Genomic DNA, 22,651 nt, shown 5'->3' on the forward strand with positions numbered 1-22,651 from the left:
TAGAGAAATGGAAATAAAAACAAAAATAAACAAATGGGACCTAATGAAACTTAAAAGCTTTTGCACAGCAAAGGAAACCATAAACAAGACGAAAAGACAACCCTCAGAATGGGAGAACATATTTGCAAATGAAGCAACTGAGAAAAGATTAATCTCCAAAATATACAAGCAGCTCATGCAGTTCAATATTAAAAAATCAAACAACCCAATCCAAAAATGGGCAGAAGACCTAAATAGACATTTCTCCAAAGAAGAAATACAGACTGCCAACAAACCGATGAAAGGATGCTCAACATCACTAATCATTAGAGAGATGCAAATCAAAATTATAATCAGGTATCACCTCACACCAGTTAGAATGGCCATCATCAATAAATCTACAAACAATAAATGCTGGAGAGGATGTGGAGATGCACTGTTGGTGCGAATGTAAACTGATACAGCCACTATGGAGAACAGTACAAAGGTTCCTTAAAAAACTAAAAATAGAATTACCATATGACCCAGCAATCCCACGACTGGGCATGTACCCTGAGAAAACCATAATTCAAAAAGAGTCATGTACCACAATGTTCACTGCAGCACTATTGTCCTGAAGTAGACAAGACATGGAAGCAACCTAAGTGTCCATCGACAGATGAATGGATAAAGAAGATGTTGCACCTATATACAGTGGCATATTATTCAGCCATAGAAAGAAACGAAATTGAGTTATTTGTAATGAGGTGGATGGACCTAAGTCTGTCATACAGAGTGAAGTAAGTCAGAAAGAGAAAAACAAATACCGTATGCCAACATATATATATGGAATCTTAAAAAAAATGGTTCTGATGAACCTAGGGGCAGGACAGGAATAAAGACGCAGACATAGAGAATGACCTTGAGGACATAGGGAGGGGGAAGGGTAAGCTGGGATGAAGTGAGAGAGTAGCACTGACATATACACACTACTAAATGTAAAACAGATAGCTAGTGGGAAGCAGCCGCATAGCACAGGGAGATCAGCTCGGTGCTTTGTGACCACTTAGAGGGGTGGGAAAAGGAGGGTAGGAGGGAGACACAAGAGGGAGGGGATATGGGGATATATATATACGCATATAGCTGATTCACTTTGTTATACAGCAGAAACTAACACAACATTGTAAAGCAATTATATTCCAATAAAGATGTTTAAAAAAAAATCTTAAAAAAACCAGTTAGAGTTAATAAATGACTTCAGCAACATTGCAGAATAAAAGATCAATGTACAAAAAATCAATTATACTTCTATAAGCTTGCAATGAACAATCCAAAAATGAAACTAAGTAAACAATTCAATCTACAAAAGCATCAAAAAGAATAAAATAACTAGGAATAAATTTAACAAAAGAAATTCCAAACTTATACTCAAAGCTACAAAACATTGTTGAAAGAAATTCTGAAAGATCTAAATGAATGGAAAGACCTCCCGTGTTCATGGATCAGAAGACTTGATATTATTAAGATGGCAATACTCTCCAAATTGATCTACAGATTCAATGCAATCTCTATTAAAATTCCAAATGGCTTCTCTGTAGAAATTGACAAGTTGATTCCAAAATGCATATGGAAATAAAATTGGAGGATTAGCACTTCTCAACTTTAAAACTTACTACAAAGCAAAAGTAATCAAGATAGTATGCTACTGGCAAAAAGAGAAACATACAAATCAACAGAACTAAGAGTCCAGAAAAAAATCCATATATCTATGGCTAATTGATATTTGGCAAAAGTGCCAGGACCATTCAATGGGGAAAGAATAGTCTCTTCAACAAACAGTGCTAAGAGAACTGGATAGTCACATGCAAAAGAGTGAACCTGAATCCTTACTGCACATGACATACAAAACTTCAAGTGGATAAAAGACCTAAACGTAAGAGCCAAAAAAACTATAAAACACTTAAAAAAAAACATGGGCTAAATATGCATGACCTTAGATTTGACAATAGATTCTTAGATATGACACCAAAATCACAAGAAACAAAAGGGAAAAAAAAGATATACTGGATTTCATCAAAGTTAAAAACTTTTGTGCTTCAAAAGACACCATCAAGAAAGTAAAAGAAGTGGAATAAATATTTGCAAATCATGTATCTGATAAGGGACTTGTATCTAGAATATATAAAGAACTCTGACATATCAAAAATTTAAAAATGGGCAAAGGACTTAAATAGACATTTCTCCAAAGAAAATACAAATACCCAAAAAAGCACATGACTAGCATCATTAGTCAACATGGAAATGCAAATCAAACATGAGGTACCACTTCACACCTATTAGGATGGCTATCATCAAAAAGACAGATTAACTAGTCTTAGCGAGGATGTGTACACGTTGGAACCTTCATACAAAGTTGGCGGGACTATAAAATGGTGCAACCACCTTGGAAAACAGTCAGGAAGTCCCTCAAAAAGTTAACAGTTACCATATGATCCAGCAACTTCAACTCTATATATACCCAAGAGAAATGAAAGAATATGTCCACACAAAAACTTATACATGAATGTTCATAGCAGCATTATTCATAATAGCCAAAAGGGGAAACAACCCAAGTGCCCATCAACTGATAAATGGATAAACAAAATGTAAAATATCCATACAATAGATATTATTTAACCATAAAAATTAAGTACTGATATATGCTGCAACATGCCAGTCATAAGCTACATAGTAAACAATTTCATTTATATGAAAGACAAATCTACAGAGAAAGGAAACAGCTTCATGATTGCTTAAAGCTGGGAGAATGAGAAGGTTTGGGGTGACAGCTGAAGGGTACAGGACTTCTTTACAAGGTGATGAAAATATTCTAAAATTGATTACCCAACACTGCAATTTTGACAAACCTGCAAGAGATAATTGCACAACTCTGAAGATACTACAAAGCATTCAATTGTACATTTTAAACACATGAATTGTATCGTATGCCAATTATATCTCAATAAAGCTGTTACAAGAAAATGAAATAAATCAAAAAACTAAAAAACAAAACTGAAAGAAAACGAAGAAGCATATATCCACATACATATGTACATAGAGAGATTTTTATTTAATTTCTTAAACATGTATATGCATAGCAAAAAACAGTGGTAGTTTATTCTTTACATTGCTCCTGTGTTTTCCAAATTTTCTTAAACAAGCACAGAAAATATATAAGTTCTGATTTGAAGAGTGTAGTCACAGTTGACAAAATACATGAATTTTTGTTGATTCAAAATAAAAACCAGTTAAGTAGCCTGATTTTAATCATGCTAAATTCATGAACCCCACAAATACATAAAAATAACTGATTACAAAGCAATCCCTATCAAAATCCCAATGACATTTTGCATAAGTAGAAAAATCCATCCTAAAATTAATATGGAATCTTAAGGGACCCCGAATAGATAAAACAAACTTGAAAAACAAGACTGCAGTTGGAGGTCTCACATCTCTTCATTTCAAAACTTACTACAAAACTACACTAATCAAAACAGTGTGGTACTGGAATAAACACAGACCTAGATCAAAGGACTAGAGAGCTCAGAAATAAATCTTTGCATATATGATCAAATGCTTTCAACAAGAGTGCCAAGACCATTTAATGGGGAAAAAAGTCTTTTCAACAAATAATGCTGGGAAAACTGAATATTCACATGTAAGAGAAAAAAATTGGGCCCTTACTTTATACCCTAAACAAAAATTAACTCAAAATAGATTAACAACCTAAGAACTAAAACTTCACAATTCTTAAAAGAAAACATAGGGAAAAGGCTTCATAATATTGGATTTGGCAATGATTTCTTGGATATGACACCAAAAGCACTGACAATAAAAGAAAAAACAGATAAATTGGACTGTTTCAAAATTAAAAACCTGCCCGTCAAAGGACACTATCAATGGAGTGAAAAGATAGCCCACAGGATAAGAGAAGATATTTGCAAATCATATATCCAATTAGCGGATAAAATCCAGAATATATAAAGAACTCCTACAATTCAACACCAAAAAAAAAGTTAAAAATGGGCAAAAGACTTGAATATATGTTTCTCCAGAGAAAGCATACAAATAGCCAATAAGCACTTGAAAAGATGTTAAATATCACAAATCATTAAGGAAATACAAATCAAAACCACAATGAGATACTACTGCTTTACATCCATCAGGATTGCTAATATAGGAAGGAAGTTAGGAAGGAAGGAAGGAAGAGGAAAATAATGAGTGTTGACAAGGATATGGAGGAATTGAAACCTTTGTGCACTGCTGGTAGGAATGTAAAATGGTTACAGCTGCTGTGGAAAACAATATGGCAGTTCCCCAAAAAATTAAAAATAGAATTACCATACAATCCAGCAATTCCACTTCTGGCTATCTATCCAAAAGAAATGAAATCAGGGACTTGAAAAGATAGTTGTATACCCATGTTCATAGTAGCATTATTCATAATAACCAAAAAGGTGGAAGCAACCCAACTATCTATTGATGGATGAATGGATAAACAAAATGCAGTGCAATATATACATACAACAGAACATTATTCAGACGTAAAAAGGAAGGAAATTCTGACACATGCTACAAGATGGATGAATCTTGAGGACACCATGCCAAGTGAAATAAGCCAGTCATTAAAGGACAAACACTGTATGATTTCACTTACATGAGGTACCTAGAATAGTCAAATTCACAGAGACAGAAAGCAGAATGGTAGTTTGCAGGGTCTGGGGAAAGGGGGAAATGAGGAGTTACTGTATGGGTATAGAGTTTCAGTTTTGCAAGATGGAAAGAGGTCTGAAAGTAACAGTAATGGCTGTACAACAACTTGAATATACTTAATGCCACTGAATGAATTCTACTCTTAAAAATGGTTAAAATGGTAAATTTTTGTAATGTATATCATGGACAAAAACTCAACCTTCATTTCTTCTCATGTTCAATGGAGGACTGTATTAAAATCTCTTTTTTTTTTACTAAAATAGTATAAAAGTCTTTGACATCTCAAGTTATTGTGATTCATATGATCTACTGTTCTTATTAAATGTTTGAAATAAATCTGAGATTTAGTATTTTTTCCTCTAAGGTAAAGTCTAAAAAAAGAAAAAAAAAGATTAAAATTTAAAGCAGGATTCATACCTGATATAAAGCAAGAGAATGCCCATATCTCTGGAGAGGTCCCCTTGATACAGTTCCTACATTCCATATACTGCTTTCTAAATTGTAACTAAAAACAAGAAAAAAAAATAACTTCATAAGCTAAGATTCATTTTCAGTTTTGTAATTTGCATATGCTTTCTTGTATTTAAATATTCATTAAATTCAAAAACAATTAGAATAAACTCATAATTTCATATACCATATTAGAAATTTCTAATAGAGACTCACTCAAGATATACCTAGTCTAAATTAGGATTCAATCATCAGAATGTATAATATACAATAACTTGACTAGGCTATTTATTACCAGAGTTAATTTGTTCTGAACCAGCTGATTAACCTAAACAATAGTGAGCTCCTCTACACTTTTAAAGTCACCTGGGCCTCCTTGTAGCTCCTACCGTAAGGCTTTTTTCTGGCTTTCTTTGCTGCCAATGTCTGACCCCTTCAAGTTTTTGCTCAGCTCTCACCTTTCCCATGAAGCCTACATCACTACATTTGTGACTGCAACTCCCTCCTCTTTGGCATTCCTGATTTGCTTACCCCTGCTACCTATCTTGCTATCTATCTATATCTATACATGAATATATGTGCATATATATAATTTATTTATAATATTCATATTTATCATGCTAATTACATTTTTTTCTAATTGCCTGTCTTTCCTCACTAACTTCACAAAGATGGGATATTCATTATGTCCACTGATAGATCCCAAGTACTAAGCACAAAGTAAGTGTTCAAAACAATTTGCTATGCCCATGAATACATATTAATTCTAATGTCGATGTATAAATGTTCCGTAAAATACTCTCTAATTTAATAGACAATAATACAAAACTTTTATATTATTTACTGAATAATTTGTCTTAAGCATAACATCTACACCTCAATTAAATTCTACTACAGAAGATAAATCAACTTATGACTGACACCACCACTTCTAAAAGCTTTTAAACATCCTTACCTACAACTAAACCACATTCAGAAAAATGAAAAAATATTCTCTAACCTGTGAAAACAGCAACAAAGTTGCTGATTACTTCTAAGCTGATACCTCTAGTTTACTATAAAACTAAATAAACACTGTAACCAAAGGAGCCAGGTTTCAGACAAAAAAAAAAATTAAACTATCTGGTTCAAATGGAAAATATATGTTTAGGAGAATATCAAGTAAAATTCATCACTTAATTTAAAATATGCTATTTAACTTGTACAGAACACAAACTTTTAGGATCTCCATGTTTCCTTGACAACTATACTCTGTCTTCACAACTCTACTTCGCAAATACCACAATTTAATCCAAAGTTCTACTTTATTTTCACAACCTTTTCATTTTCATGAATCATAGTTAATTTGCTTTTCTTTTCCACATTTAACTCTCGGTTCCTCAGGTTCTTTGCATATCTTAACAATTCATTTTAATCCTACCAACTCTCTTTCAATTCTTTCTACTATATTTTATCCTTCATTTATTGTGTTACAGAATTCTAATTGTTCACTTAAATATTTACCTAAAATTCTTCCTCCCTCTCTCCAGAATTTATTTTATTTCATACTTTAATTGCAGTCTTATTCAATCATAGTTTTAAAGCAATCTCCTCTTATACACAGAATTTTTTAATCCCCAAAATTAATAGGACGAATATTTTCAGAAATTGGAGTTTACAGATAAAATACAGAATGCCCAGTTAAACCTGAATTTCAGATAAACAACAATTTTGTAGTATAAGTATGATCCATGCAATATTTGGGACAAAACCAAAAAATAAAATAAAATTACGAGGCCTACGCATACTAAAAAATTATTCACTGTTGATCTAAAATTCAAATTTAACTGTGTGTCCTGTATATTTATCTACTAAATATGGCAACCCTTTTGGGTATACACCTTTATGGTACACTGTCCAGGGTCGGTTCCAACTGGTTGATGCCCAAGTTGCATCAGTTATTACATATTATGAATATCACCCCTGAAAACAACATTGATAATCAAATTATTCTTATTTCCTCTTTTATTCTGTTATTGAATAGTTCATAAAATAAAATTATCAGCTGAAAAAAATCAGATAAAGCTAGCATCCATGCAGTTCTCCTTGTCATCTAATCATGCAAAGGACAATCTCTATTGAGTCAACAGTAAATGCATAACCTATCTTATAATACTGGCACTGTTCTCCGAACAAAACCCTGTAAAGTAAATGCAAAGTAAAAGTTTAGGTAAATTAAAATTTGCAGAAAAACTGAAAGTACTTTTATATAAGCAATTATACTTCATTCTGAAAAAATAAAAGGTAGCAGTATTCATAATGCCCAATATAGGCTTGGCCTGGTCTGGGCTTATTTAAAGTTAATATTTTCTTATTCAGAATTTATTAAAAGCACTCTAGAAAGTTAATGAAATATCTATATAGAACAAACCTATATGCCCAATGACAAATAACTTATTGATACACTGAGTTTATATATTCTCAAATCAGTCCTATGCGGCAAACAGATACTATTACAAAAATAATCATTCATAAATTTGTATATCAATAACATAAGGCATTTAGGATAGTCTTATTACCCAAAAATATCCAGCTTAAAAATTAGACTGTGAAAGTCTGAAAAAAAAAAAAGAAAACTTACTTCAGGACCATTTGGAAAGAACTGTAGTTAAAAGTATATCCACCAATCACCCACATAAATTTCCCATGTAAAACAGCTTTATGGGAAGCCCGACCTACAGAAGGACTGAAGGGTTTAACATTTGGCAGAATCCAGTAAGACTCAGTGGAAGGAACATTCAAAGAACAATCAGGACCTATTTAAAAAAATCAAACAACACAATGCATTAAATAAAGACCTTAGATTGTGGAAACAGAATACATGGATTAAGAGAATTTAAGAATCCAATGCTCATCGTATTAATAAATATAATGTACATAAATGGTCTGAAATATAACTTACAGGAAAACCCTAAAAGCAAATGTTATGCTTACAGAGGAAAAAATTATACACTCAGATCAGACTTGGATACGTTCAAATAAATAATACAATCTGAAAGAATTACTTAAATGATATAAATTTCAGATTTATTTCAGTATGCTAATAGGATATTAGAAGAGAAAACAATGTACTCAAATCCCACTTCTGTCTCTTACTGAAAGTGTGACCTTGGGAAAGTCTGCTTACCTTTGCCATCATCAAGCCTTCATCTATAAAACAGAAATAACAATCTACCTCCTAAGGATTATTATAAATATTTAATTTTTTAAAGACAGTGGAAATTAAAGCATTCATAAATTGTAAACTATTAAAGAAATATAAAAATAAAATTACATTTTTTCTTAGCATCATTCTTATTAAGAACAACCAAAATTGGCATCAGTAGAGAGGCTTATTATTCTCAAACAGAAAAAATTATTATGCATAATAAAATAAAAACTATTAATCAGTGCAGGATAACGTAAATACTCCAAGTTAAAAACACTGCCTTTTCCTATCCACGTTCATGATGTTACTCATGAGTCTTGGTTCCTCATCTGTAAAATGTAGCAGGCTAGGCTAGATCAGTGTTTCTCAAACTTCAGTTATGGAAGGAATGCTCCTAAAGGAAATGTATTTTCATCAAATTTAAGGGCTCACAGATTAATTTAATTCTAATGAAACTCATATGCTTAAACAAAAACTAGAAATAAAGTCCTTATGTTTAAAGTTCTTTTATAAATATAAAACCAACATAAACTTATAAATTATGTATATAAACAAACTTATAAAATCATTAAAATTAATTTTTGCTTAAAATGATGGATGGTGTTGTTCTGCTCAAAGTAAATCATTGGTACTAAGTGGAAAATGATATCAATTCCATAGCACCTTTTTTATGCAACTTTAAGATACCTATATTATTTTGACAACATAATTCTCCCAGCACTTTTCTTTCAATTATCTTTTACAAACCTTTTTTATCCATATAATATGCCATAACATCTGTTGACCTTCACTTATCACAAAAGTATCAGTACTCTTCAATATTCTTTTTAGCCTGCAATAAGGATACTACTTGGTCCTAACTAAACAGTCAACACAAATGCCGGCACTGCAATCAAGTGGCATTTTTACACAATTATGAGATCAATCACTTGATGTTAAGTTTGCTTATATCAAAAAGTTCTGGATTATCACTGAATCACAAAATTTTAAAGCTTCCAAACAGACCCTAATTTCAGAAATATTAGCCTTTACAGTTTTTATTTTCTCATTTGTTCACTCACCCATGCATTCATTCATTCATCTTCCAAGTCCTTTTCAATGCTTACATTCTATGAGTCTGTATTTTTCAGGTACAAATTAGATAGCACCCTAGATTATCTCTTTGATAACAACACAATCTTTTAAATCAAATATAGAAAACTTTATAACTTCTGAGTGAAAAGACTGTGAACTATTCCTTGGTAACCAAAGAAATTAAAGGAGCTCACTGGTTTTTGTTTAAAAAAGTTAAACTACAATTCTAAACCACTTAGAACTCATTTAACTCAGGTTGGCAAACAACAGCCCATGAGCAAAATCCAACCCACTACCTGTTTTTGTAATAAAGTTTTTTAAGAACACAGTATGCTCATTCATTTAAGTATTATCTATGGCTACTTTTGCAGTACTCAGCAGAGTTGAGTAGTTGCAACAGATATCATACAATTCCCAAAGCCAAAAATAGTTACTATATGGCCTTCTACAGAAAAGTTTACCAACCTCTAACTTAACTGAAGAGAAATAAGATCATATGGACATTACACATAAGAGGTATACCTAATTGGTCTGAATGCTATATCTTGTTTTCTTAAAAAGAAAAATATAGATTTATTTTAAATCAGGAATAATAAAGCAAAAAGGGTAAAATGTTAAAAATAGGTTGATCTGGGTAAAGGGCATTTGTATATTCTTTGTACTATTTTTTTTTTATTTTAGGTATTTTAGGTATCTATTCTTTTTTTTAATTTATTTATTTTATTTACTTATTATTTTTGGCTGCACTGGGCCTTCGTTGCTGCGCACAGGCTTTCTCTAGTTGCGGTGAGCGGGGGCTGCTCTTTGTTGCAGCGCGCGGGCTTCTCATTGTTGCGGAGCACGGGCTGTAGGCACGCAGGCGTCAATAGTTGTGGCATGCGGGCTCAGTAGCTGTGGCTCGCAGGCTCTAGAGCACAGGGCTCTACATGTAATCACAAGTGTCCTTGTAAGAGAGATTTGACTACAGAAGGAGAAATCAATATTACCACTGAAGCAGGATGCTGTGCTCCATGCTTTGGAGATGGAGTAGGGGAAAAGAGCTAATGAATGTAGGGATTGAAACTCTATTACTGGAAAAGTCAAGGATGCAGATTCTTTCTTAGAGCCTCAGAAGGAGTGTGACCCTGAAAACACCTTGATTTGGGCTCAGTGAAACATATTTCAGACTTTTAACCTCCAGAATGGTAAGAGATTAATAAATGTGTGTTAAGACACCAAGTTTGTGGTAATTTGTTACAGCAATTATAGGAAACTAATGCTAATAACTAAATTTATTTTATTTATTAACTTCAGATAAATACTGTTATTTAATACAAGAAATTGGATTTTAGAGATTTTTTAATTTTTACTCTATAATCTAAAATATCTACTTTTCTATGCAAACCAGCAGTCAAATTCTTCCTCTTTGTTACTACCTTATTTTATGTAACTTCTAGCAGTTATTAGAAGGAATGGTCTATAACCAAACTCTACAGATTGTCTTTATTTTACTCTAAATTAATAAGTTTATAAACAGAATGAAAGATTTATGAATATGACTTAAAAGTTTAAGGAAAATTAGATATCTTAATTTGTAGTTTTCTGCACTCATAACTAAAATGATTAAAAATGTAAATTTATAAACTGAATATTAATTTAAAACACAAATAACTATAGAGAACACTTTATACACACAAAGGCTTCACCACCCATTAAATATCATTTAAAGCCATCCAAGATTCCCTTTTTATAAAAACACATCCATGAAAAATCTACCACTTCATTATCTGTCCTGTTATGGAACATCTCTGCATAATTCTCCCTGCATAACTTTTATCAATCAATATGGGAATCTCCTCAAGGTAAGCAGATCACAGCTGTCTTGGAAAAGATGTAATAAACTAATTCACATTACAGTGGGTTTTCATAAAGATTTAATATGCTACCTTTTCCATGGGTTAATCCAAAGAGCATAAATGAATTTCTAATGATGTAACTTTCGGCATTAGTGACAGGCTACTGCGAGACAAATTTTTGAGATTGTTCTACAATCCAAAGTGGAATTATACTCATCCCTCTTAAATTTATACCTCCATCCTCACAATCTCTCTTGAATTCCAGACTCAAAATGAAACTACCTACATGACATTTCCACTTGGATGTCTCATAATCATCTCAAACTTAACATGTCCAAAACTAAAATCTTGATTTTTTCCCTTCCAAATCTGCTCCTTCACCAGTGTTTACCATCTCAGTAAACGGCACTTCCATTTACCCAGTTGCTCAGGGCAAAGATCTTGGAGCTATTCATGAGTTCTCTTTTTCTCCCACACCCATATCCAACAAATGCTGGACTGACATTCATTACGTACGCAGGAATACAGCCTTTCCAACTGTTAAAACATGGAAATGCTTCACTGATTGTTAAGTAGATGCTGCTGTAGGTACCAGGCCTTCCCCTTCCCAGTTCCCCTTGCCCCTCTGAGATAATCCAGACTCGTCGCAAAAGACAACTAAAGGGGTAATGCCTGGCACAGCATGGCTCATCCAGGATCCTGCCCCAGTCCTAAAGTCAGCATCAGTTGTGATTGGTTGGTGTCTAAGTGTCTGTACCTTACCAATTATAAACATTTTTAAATTCGATCACCTCTATCAGGCTCTCAACACTGATCCTTTCCTTTCCAACTACCATCCTAGTACAAGCCACCATCCAATCTCACCTGGACTATTGCAACAGTCTCCAAACTGGTCTACTTATTTCCATTCTTGCTCCCTTCCTATCACATTCAACTCTCCACAATGCAACCAGAATGATTAAAAATATAAATCTACTCTTATCATTTCCCAACTCAAAATCTTTCAATGATTTCCCATCACACTAAAAATAAAAATCCTTAACATGGCCCACAACTCTTACATGACTGGCCTCAGTATTCACTTACTGCATGAATGAATGAATGAATGAATGAAAACAACCTTAGAGCCATAAAAGATTAAGAGCAAGAGCTATGAAGTCAAACCTCGCTTTCCAACTTATTAGCTATGAAACCTTGGACGAATTAACTTCTCTAAACTTCAGTTTAATCATGGAGATTATACGTAGAAGAACATAAGATTCTGTGAAAATAAAATAAGATTGAATGAGATTGTACTTAACATTAAATACTATAATGCAACCTTCATAATAGTAACGTTATTACTATTATGAAGTCCATCCTCTCATTTTAATATACAAGGAAATTAAGTATCATTAAGTCTACAGGCAAAATATGTTAATGAAGCCTAGCATTATTAGGTATAGTAAATATACATGCCAAAAGAAAACAGTAAAATTACAACTAAAAATTTCTATAATCAGAGGTAAATACAATTGAGAAATAATTGCAAAGGACAAAACCTAGAATAAAGAAAGTACTATAAAGTTTTGAAAGTTTCTCCAAAGCAATTCCAGAACTACTGAATTATATTCTTTCTTCCTTCCCAAAGTAGTCTATTTTGCACTGGAAAAGTTTTTCTAAGGGACTCTATCTCTGTTTTGATACTGGAAATCAGTACAAAATTTTTATTTGCTTTATATAAATTAATTTTCTAAAATAACTTTTCTTCCATAAAGAAGGATAAAAATTTAAAGTCTTCAAGTGAGTTTAACAGCAATTCCCTGAATAGTACCTCTAGTGTAGTATATCAGCTAGATTTCTTTTGTTGTAAGCCACAGAAACTACTTTTGGCTAGGTTAAGGAAAAATGGATATTTGTTGGAAAAACATGGGGAAATTCAAAGAACTTCTAAAAAGAGGCTGAAAAACCAAGCTTAAAATAGACAGGTATCTGGATTTATCATCCCATCAAGACTACTCTCAATGAGTGAAAGGCAATTTCCCACAAAGAAACTGGACTGCTAATAGGAAAGGAAAAGTATGCTGAGAAGAAGATTTGAAGAGAGGTACATGTAACTTACTGTAATCACTCCAGAAATAGTCTTATGATCATACTGAATCTGAAGTTCTCCACAATAAAAGGCAAAATGAGACAACATCATTGCAAGAGTCCTATCTTCTAACCTCATCAGAAAATTTTGATTTTGTTTCAGTATCCAAAGTATTCTAAACATTTTCTAGGCCCATAAAACCAATCTCCAAAGGACAGTTATCAATTTTAGTGTATTTTCAATGTCCACAGCTGTTCTGACAATATCCTAATTTTACAGAACAATGAATTTGTGAGTGGTAATCACTACACCAGATCTGTTCCAAGAATACTTGGTTCTCACAGTTTAGGTCAATGATGTGATTACAGTATGGAAAGGAACTGCCCTTCTGTTAGCAAAGATCAGTGCTTTCCAATTATTATTTTTGAGTTGTGAAAGGCTTGAAAACAAAGCTTTATAGACTGGTTCTGATTAGTTGAAAATGACAAATACAGAGATAGCTGGGATTGAAAGCAGGATTTGTTTATCCCACCTATCTAAGTCAGAGGCAATAAAGTAAGTGGTTGTAAATATTTCAACATTAGGTAACCTTCCACAAGGAAGGAACCTATGTCTAGCACAGAATATTCGGTGAATTTTGTTGTAACACACAGCTCAGCCCTTTGTTCTATTCTCTCTCTCTACACTCCCTTCCCTCATGATCTCATCTGATCTCGTGGCTTTAAGTATCATCAACCATTTCCAATTTAACATTTTTAAGCCAAGCAGCCCCAAACAATACAGACCTCTCTCCACTAAACTCCAACTGCCTTTTCAACATCTCCTCTTAGATGTCTAAAAGACATCTCAAATGTAACATACCAAATTCAAACTGATCTTCCTCCTAAAATCTTCCTCATGTCAACTGATGACAACTCTATCTTACTCTAAGGTCAAAAAAATCTTCAAGTCATCCTTGACTCTTTTCTTTCTCCCATCCCCCATATCCAATGCATCAACAAATCCTATTAACCCTGTTTTAAAATCACATTCAGTATTAAGCAATTCTTACCTTCTTTGCTGCCTGCCCACACTACTATCATTTCTCATCTAGATTATAATTATAGTAGTAGTCTCTTAACTGGTACTCTGCTTTCGTAGTCTATTCTCAATATAGAAGTCAACAGGAACCTTTTAAAACTAAGTCAGATTATATCAATCACCTGCTCAAAATTCTACAATGGCTCCCCATTTCACTTAGGGTAAAAGTCAAAATCCTTCCAATGGCCTACAACACTAAGGCTTAGCTCATCTAGCTCCATTCCTCACAAACCTCCATCACTCCAGCACCTTACCTCCATATCCCCGATCATCTCCTTGCTCTGCAACTTCTCTGAGCTCACATCTGACAACCTGCCCCTCAGTGATTCAATTCCAGGCACACTGGCCTTTTGCTGGCCCTCACACACACCAGGCATGTTCCTGCCTTAGGGCCTTTGCCAATGGCTATTCCCTCTGCCTGAAATGCCCTTCTCCTAAATATCTATATAGCTAACTCCCTCACTTGCTTCAAGTCTTTACTCAAATGTCACCTTCTCAATAAGGCCTAACCTGATCATTTTATTTAAAATTGTTAACTCCCATCCCTAGATCTATCTATCCCCCTTCTCAGCTCCACCTTATTTTTCCATTACACTTATCCCTTTCTAAAATATTGTATGTATAACATATATGTTATGTTGATTATCTATGGTCTGTCTCTCTTAGCTTGAATGTAAGATCCACAAGGATCTTTACTTTCTTTGTTCCGTGATATATTCAAAGGTCCTAGAATAGTACCTAGCACTTGGAAGAAGCTCTAAAATTTTTGTTACATAAAATGAACAAAAATAAATGAATGAATTAGTAAATAAAGCTTGTTATATATACATCCTCAATACTATTTTTATTTTTAAACAACTTTTCAAGTAGCTGAGGAATAAAAACTTATTGCCTCTTGCAAAAAGTTGGATTTGCTGTTTTTGCTAGGTGGGGAAAATGAACAAAAAGAGAAGAATTTAATCTAGCACATTATCTGTTGTTTGTCTCTCCACAGAGTTAAATAGAGAGATCACGTTCATTATTATTAAATTTCTAAAGGAAAACGTAAGCTATGCTGTGAATTTCTTTAAAGCAACCTATAGTCTCATGTGTACTTATACACACTATCCTAAAGTAACTAACTCTGTCCTAATATGTTATATGACTAACCCAGAAAAAAAAATAATGTCTGATAAAATATTCATGGATCTGAGCTAAAAGATTTTATATTTTTCTAAAACAAACAAAATCATCAAGTTTTTACAACCTGAATAATGCCATGGAGTCTAAGTGCATGCTCTGGTAGTCAATACTGCCACCCAATGGCAAATGCTAAAATCTAAAACCAAAGGACTGAAAGAAAATAACTGACCAGATGCTCAAATTCAAATGTTTCCCTCAATATTTAAAATTATGCTTTATATATCAAGTAAATTGCATAAGTTATTGAAGTACTAGTCTTCTAAAACATCTATACTTAAATGTCCACATATCACTAAACCAGCAACTAATACATTTCTAATTCATTCATTCAACAACAACAACAAAATTTGAGCGCCTACTACACAACTGGCACTACAGAAGATGCTGTGGGCATAAAGGTGATCAAAACATAGTCATTCTTAACTTCATGGAGTTTGTATTCCAGTAGGAAAGATAATAAAGAATCACACAAACATAAATGTGATAAAAGCTATAAATTTAAAAGATAGGGTCCTATGAAAGCACGTGGGGGGATGTGACCCAGTCTTAGAATGTTAAGGGGTGAGGGTGTTGTAGGGGGAAGTGCAGAAATAAGAAAGGCCTTGAAATATTTAGGGACAAAGAACATTCAAGGAACTGAGATAAATCCAAAGTGTAACTTTCAATAAAGAATCGGAAACACTATGAAAAACTATCAAATTACCTGATTTACATATTAAGATACTGTCTTTTAATCAATCATCTAAAGGCTGAAAACAACCAACTTCAATCCTTACATGAAAACAGTGTCTGAACCGCACTGAAAAGGAACACTGAATATCTATAAAGAATATCCTGAAGACATGTAAAAGGACTGAACGATAGGATTGAACAGGGCATTCTGGAATAGGAAAGGACTGGGGACAAATTTTAAATGGCTAAGCAGTGGTCTTGTATATAAAACCTGGCAACCTGTTTTTCATCTCTATAAAACAGGTGGAAAATGTTTTGTTGTAATAGATTAAGAAAAGAATTGTACCCTGAAGTCTGCTCGTTTATCTTTTCAACCTGTCTACTCCTACCATCTATTCCACATTGCAAAGTTTTTCTGAGTAGGCATGAGAGAACTATTCAGCCCATTCCTTGTCAATTATGGCAACAATCTACACTTTAAAATACTTTATTTGGATTTTTTAATTTATTTAGAAGATTCCAATCATTTGAACCCCCTTCCTAGTTTGGGAAAATCTCTCACTGTGTGAATTTTGTTCAGAAACGGAATCCTTTCCCACTATACAATTCAGAAAAGTTAAATTCTCTATTTCTATATCTCAAGGCAGCCAAGCAAGGTATGGATAAGACCTAAGTTTAGCCAAGTAGATTTTACTAAGCAGGCCTTCAAATCTTCAAAAGTGATACAAAGATGTGGGGAGAATTTAGAATTTTTTCTACCCAAGCCTGTAGCATACAGTATCCACAGTAAAGACACCAGTGGTGGTACCCCAGGGCCCAGTGGCAGTAACAGGAATATCCTAATCAAATTTTCCTGTGGCTTCATCTTTGCTGGGAACCAACCCACCTAGCCTTCTGTTACACCTACCCCTTTCTAACCAAGGTTTTTCCAGCCTTCCCATCTCCTTTGTGAGCTACCCAGTGTCCTTTTGTATTAGTCGGATTACAGGTTTAGAGAACAAAAAATAAGTTGCTTTAAAAAACTGAAAGTTAATTCCTCTCTCATAAAACATTCTAGAGGCAAATGGGCAAGTGCTACTGCTTACTACAGTTACTGCCATTTACCAGCCATTGGAAAAGATCTCAATGATGTAAAATTCCCACGCAGCACTTCCACTCACATCCTACTTACCTAAACTTAGCACAATAACCATACTAGACACAAGGAAGGCGGAAAAATGTGGTATGTAGCTGAAACCATGTGCTGAGCTAAAAACTCAGTCAATTCTATCACTAAAAAGAAGGGAAGAATGAATGCTGGGAGACAGTGGTCCCTGACATACTTTCCAATAACTGCCTTTTCTGCTCAGATAAGCCAGAACTGTTTCTGTTGCTTACAATCAAATCAAAGACTTCTAGTGGTTCCGATTTTTTAAAGTTATGTAAGAGAAACCTGGAGCCACTCTGATTAGGGAGTTGACGGGGGTCGGGGGGTGGGAACACACCGTATCTGAGAGTCTGCTTTGAAAATTAATGTTCTACTGTATTATTTACATATGAACATAAATCCAATTTATTATCTCTTGATTTTCATGCCTTTTAAAAATTCCTCAGGACTTCCCTGGTGGTCCAGTAGTTGAGAATCCGCGCTTCCACTGGAGGGGGCACAGGTTCAATCCCTGATAGGGGAACTAGGATCCCGCATGCCACGTGGTGTGGCCAAAAAAAAAAAAAAAAAAAAAATCCTCATCTATCCCAATGTTTGGAAGCCATCTTAAAAGAAAAAATGCTCTTCAAAGTTGTCTTTCTCCCTCCTGTGACTTATTAAGACTTACATTTTATTAAGTGAAAGATGTCACAGAAGCAGATGAATCCACACAGGTCTCTACCCTTTAAGTAATCTATTTGATATGTATATATCATTGTCTTTGAAAACTATACATTATAACAAAATTAAACATTATACAATAAACTTGTGTGCTTTTCAAAATGTTGCACTAGCATTTTCTATATTCTTTACTATTTCAGCTTTTGGTTGTTATAAGTGCTCTCCACAGAAAAAGGGGGACAGTTGACTTTAATGGTGCCCTCTAGTCTTAAAATATATTCCTATTGCCTAAAACAGTAAAAAGGTGACAGCAGATGGTTAAGGAAGAAACACTTACATGAGAAAGTTAAGGGGGAAAAAAGTATAGTAATGGCTAAGCAAAACTCTTAGGAGATGTTACATAGAAAAACTAAATTTGGAAAACAAGGAGATGTGAAGCCTAGGTGGGACAAGCACTAGAAAAATGTGAGGAAGGGGATTCAAGATTCAAGGCTTAACAAAAATCTAGGCTTTTCCTCTGGATTCTCTTAATAAAATCTGTTTCTAGAAAACAACATTTATTTTCTTTTTATATACTAGCACAGAACCAAACAAAGTAAGTAAAATTAACCAACATAAATGGATAAAACATAATGAAGGTAGCAACAATCTGTTATTCTTAACCCAAAGAATCCAGTTCCAGATAACACATTACAAAAAAACTGCCAGACTCTGAATCTCATACAGATTGCCTCCTCAGCTCTCATTTCAAATATCTCCAGTTCTTTGATCATTCCTCAGATGCCCTAGAAACAAATCTCTCTCTCCATTTCCCCTCAATGATTTCTCCCATTCCATATATCTAAAATTAAAACCTAGTGATATAGTCAACAATCCCACCTACTTTAAGCTATGCTTCCTTAGATATAGAATCAGGAGTCAGTTTGGAGGCTCAAAGAAACCAATCTGCACATCATCTGTCTTGAAAGACGCACAATATCCATTTCACCAAACACTACCCATAAAACATTCATATCAATTCAGAGATGAATTATTTAATTACAAAGAATTAATAGTGGTATAAAAATGTATCTGATTTCTGTATATTTTATAATAAAGCACTTCAACATTATTCTCATTTTTTTAAATATATGTGTACATGCGTATATATGTGTTAATACATATATATATATAAACTTATTCATATTATCACTTTGCTTTAAAAGTAAACAAACCCAGCATTGGCTTCCCCATTTTCATTTGCTTATAGACATTTAAGAGCCAGGAATTTTTATGATTTCAGGCACTCCTGACAAGAATAATAAAATGCGAAATGCTGATAAACAAAAGCCAGAAAAACAAAAGATAACATTTTCAACCAGATACATATTACAAAACCTCCAGAAAATAAAGCATTTTAAAGAATAACTACTAAAAGGAAGTAAAGAACAAAAAAGGACAGAGCTGCTCATAGAGAATATTATACAAATATATCCCTCTTTTGCTTTCAAGACTGTTAGAATGAGATGGGGACTAATAGCAGATGAAGACCAGTCAGAAAAACGCCATGCATATAAGCTATACTTCTATCTCTCAGGCCTTAATTTAAATATATTCTTGGTGTACTATTCTCTCCATAGAAAAGGACGTTATTTTAGTTTCAAGACTGAAACGGAAAAAAAAAGATACCTCAAGGCACTTTTTAAGGGAAGAAAGGTCATGATTTATTAAAATAGCCACTCAACAAAATATATGCCTCATATATATAATTAAAAACACTGAGAAATTTGTATCTGTCATAATCATAGTAGGAAATCAAATTTAATTCAATAAGAAATCACTGGTATTTCATATGGTTGGAGCAACTAATTTTTTAATGAAATAACATGGGTTTAAAATGGGCATAATTTATGGAAAGCCTAAAATAATTCCTCTAAATAAGTACTCAGCACACTCAGTAACATTTTTTCTAACTTGTCTCAAGAATGTTGAATATGAAACCATTCTCTTTGGTTTTTACTTTAGACAGCTCTGGTAGGAACTATTGCTACTACTGTTACACTGTATTATAATAACACATGATCATGTAACTTTGGATTATGTATTTCTTGAGTCAAAGTTCCCCCATCAACAGGATTAATACACTGGCACAAAGTAAGTTCTCAATACGTAAATATAATCTGCACAAAGCAAGTTCTGGGTGGGTAAGTATATAGATAACTGGGACCTATCTCTTCATTAAATTCCACAATGACAAGATTTATGATTTTATACCCAAATACTTAAGTAAGCTAAAACTCTTCAATGCAGTCTAAAATTAATCTTTAATAATATATTTATAAAAATTGTTTAGAAATTCTTCCCCAATTCTTCTCATTGCTTTTGCAATAAGCAGCTGTAAAACGTCTAAACTTTTAAAAATACTCTATGTTCTTTTAAAACATAGCCACAAGAGGTCAGTCTTTCCCAAGAAACAACTTTGATATAGTCCAGTACCTTCCCAGATGAGCATCTATTTTTGCAATATACTATTTATATTATCCATTATAAATCAAATTTGAATGTACCACGTGTTAATTTCAGCCACGTCACCAGATCTTTGGGAACTCAACAAAAAATTAAAGAAGATCATAATGACCACATGTCTACAATTTAAAGCGTTTCATATATAACTTCACTTGATTCTCAAAATAGCACGTAGACAAAATCTTTACTGATTTTACTTGTGAAGAAGCAAGCTATTAAGAAGTTGACTGTTACTGAAATTCTAAAAATAAAACAAACACATGAGATTTGGGTGTGTAAACTACAGCAAAACAAATGAGTGTAGAATTTGTATTAATATATTAGATACATAAATCAATGTTTCAAAAGCCACTTACCTTGCCAACTATCATTGCAGACGCACAGCTTTTCTCCTGTTAGGTCACAGTAACCATGATCTGGACTGCCGCAATTGGCTTTACAGTAAGGAATGTCACAAGCTTCACCCTTCCAGTATTTATCACACTCACAATATACTCTACTTGGAACAGAGACACTAGTTGTACACTTCCCATGACCAGAGCAATTGTTAGGACAAGAATTGATTCTGTAAAATATAATTCATATATATTCAAATTCAAGATAACTGAAAAAGAACTTTGGCTAATATTTTGTTAACTTTATAATTTTTATGTTGTGTCTACGTGCTTCATTTAATGCAATTTTACAATGCGACTTCAATTCTTTACTCTGTACCTTTTAAACCCTAAAGCAATTCAGTTACACACATTTGTAATTGGCCTCAGTTCATTCAATGAGTTTACTCTGCTACCAAGACTACATACTCAACATCTGCAGGATCTATACAGTTCCAAGCACACTGTTTTGTAAAGACTTAAGTACTCAACTGCTTTGAATATATATTTCACAGAAAAAAATTAAATTCATGAATACCTGAAACAATATAAGAAGCCAAGATTTAAACTGGTTATATAATACTTAAACAGCATGCTATCACCTATACACTGTTATGGAAGTAAAAGGATATTTACCAAGTTTTATTGTAAGGCTCTCTAACTGATTATATTCTACTATATATTTATTCTCCCTTGTGTAAATTCTTGATATAAATAAATCCTATAATAAATTGCTGATTCAAGGATATTTAGAATATTTTATTCCTCGCGAAAAATTCTCTGGTTATCATTCTCTACGTTCCTGAAGAAAACAAACAAACAATGTATCAAGTTCCTCTGTGGCCATTCTTAATGAAAGCAACTGAAAGCATCTCTGGCTAATTCACTTCACCCTTGGACTTTCAGATATAAAAATGTATATAGAGTCTATACAATAGAAGCTCAATAAATACTATTTTCTAATTTTAGAGAAGACAGTGGTATATAGCCACTTACCTTATCTCCTAAGCCTCAATTTCCTCATGTGTAAAATGGGAAAAATACCCATTTGACAGAACTGATGAGAAGAGAATTAAAGAATATAATATATATAAAGCATCCAACAGTCTTTGGAATACAGAAGGACTATGAAAACTCAGCTCTCATTCACTCTCCAAATTAGGTATAAAATACCTCGGAGCACAGTAGGGCAGATGAGGGCTCCCTGCAATCCTACACATCTGTTATTACCAGTAAAGTTACACTAAGTTTGTATAATATATTTACTTAATCGTTTTCCAAAAATTTTTAATCTTGTAATTAATTTTTAACCAAACTTAACTTGTTACTATAGTGTCCTGAGACTTAGAAACTATCCTATACAAGCTTGGAAAGTATTTTGGGATATATTATTAAAATTTTACGTCACTTAGGAAGAGATGCTATATACTTTGGAATTTAACACACTAGCCTGCTCCTGGTATATAAGACATTTATAAAAACAAACAATAAACTCTTTTATGTCAAATTATAAGAATCGTTACAATATGAATTTTTTTGAAAAAATACTTACGAGTAAAAAATGTTGAAGCCAGTTAGATTATATGCCGCATCACTAAAAAAATGTAACAGTGCATAGCCAGACGTTGTAACAACTTCAGGTACAGTTTCATTTCCCCTTATTTCAGGGACTATCAAACCACTGTAAGAGAGCAAAATTGAACA

The 22,651-nt window shown here is 33.2% G+C and overlaps 1 protein-coding gene across 7 annotated transcripts in view; it reads right to left on the reverse strand.

The window, feature by feature from the left end:
- The window catches only part of ATRNL1 (attractin like 1), a 721,245-nt gene that overhangs the window by 664,021 nt on the left and 34,573 nt on the right, over positions 1-22,651 (reverse strand). For all 7 annotated transcript variants that reach the window (XR_009497890.1, XR_009497891.1, XM_059899416.1 and 4 more), the window contains exons 4-7: positions 22,500-22,628; positions 20,930-21,138; positions 7,781-7,955; positions 5,128-5,215 (exon numbers count right to left, since the gene is read on the reverse strand). Coding sequence is in view for 5 of the 7 variants with exons in the window: in XM_059899416.1 (XP_059755399.1) it covers positions 5,128-5,215; positions 7,781-7,955; positions 20,930-21,138; positions 22,500-22,628 (601 nt within the window). In the remaining 2 variants the exon portion in view is untranslated. The remainder of the gene's footprint in view (positions 1-5,127; positions 5,216-7,780; positions 7,956-20,929; positions 21,139-22,499; positions 22,629-22,651) is intronic.

Source organism: Balaenoptera ricei, chromosome 16 (genome assembly GCF_028023285.1).
Source record: "Balaenoptera ricei isolate mBalRic1 chromosome 16, mBalRic1.hap2, whole genome shotgun sequence".
In the NCBI taxonomy this organism is placed as follows: domain Eukaryota; kingdom Metazoa; phylum Chordata; class Mammalia; order Artiodactyla; family Balaenopteridae; genus Balaenoptera; species Balaenoptera ricei.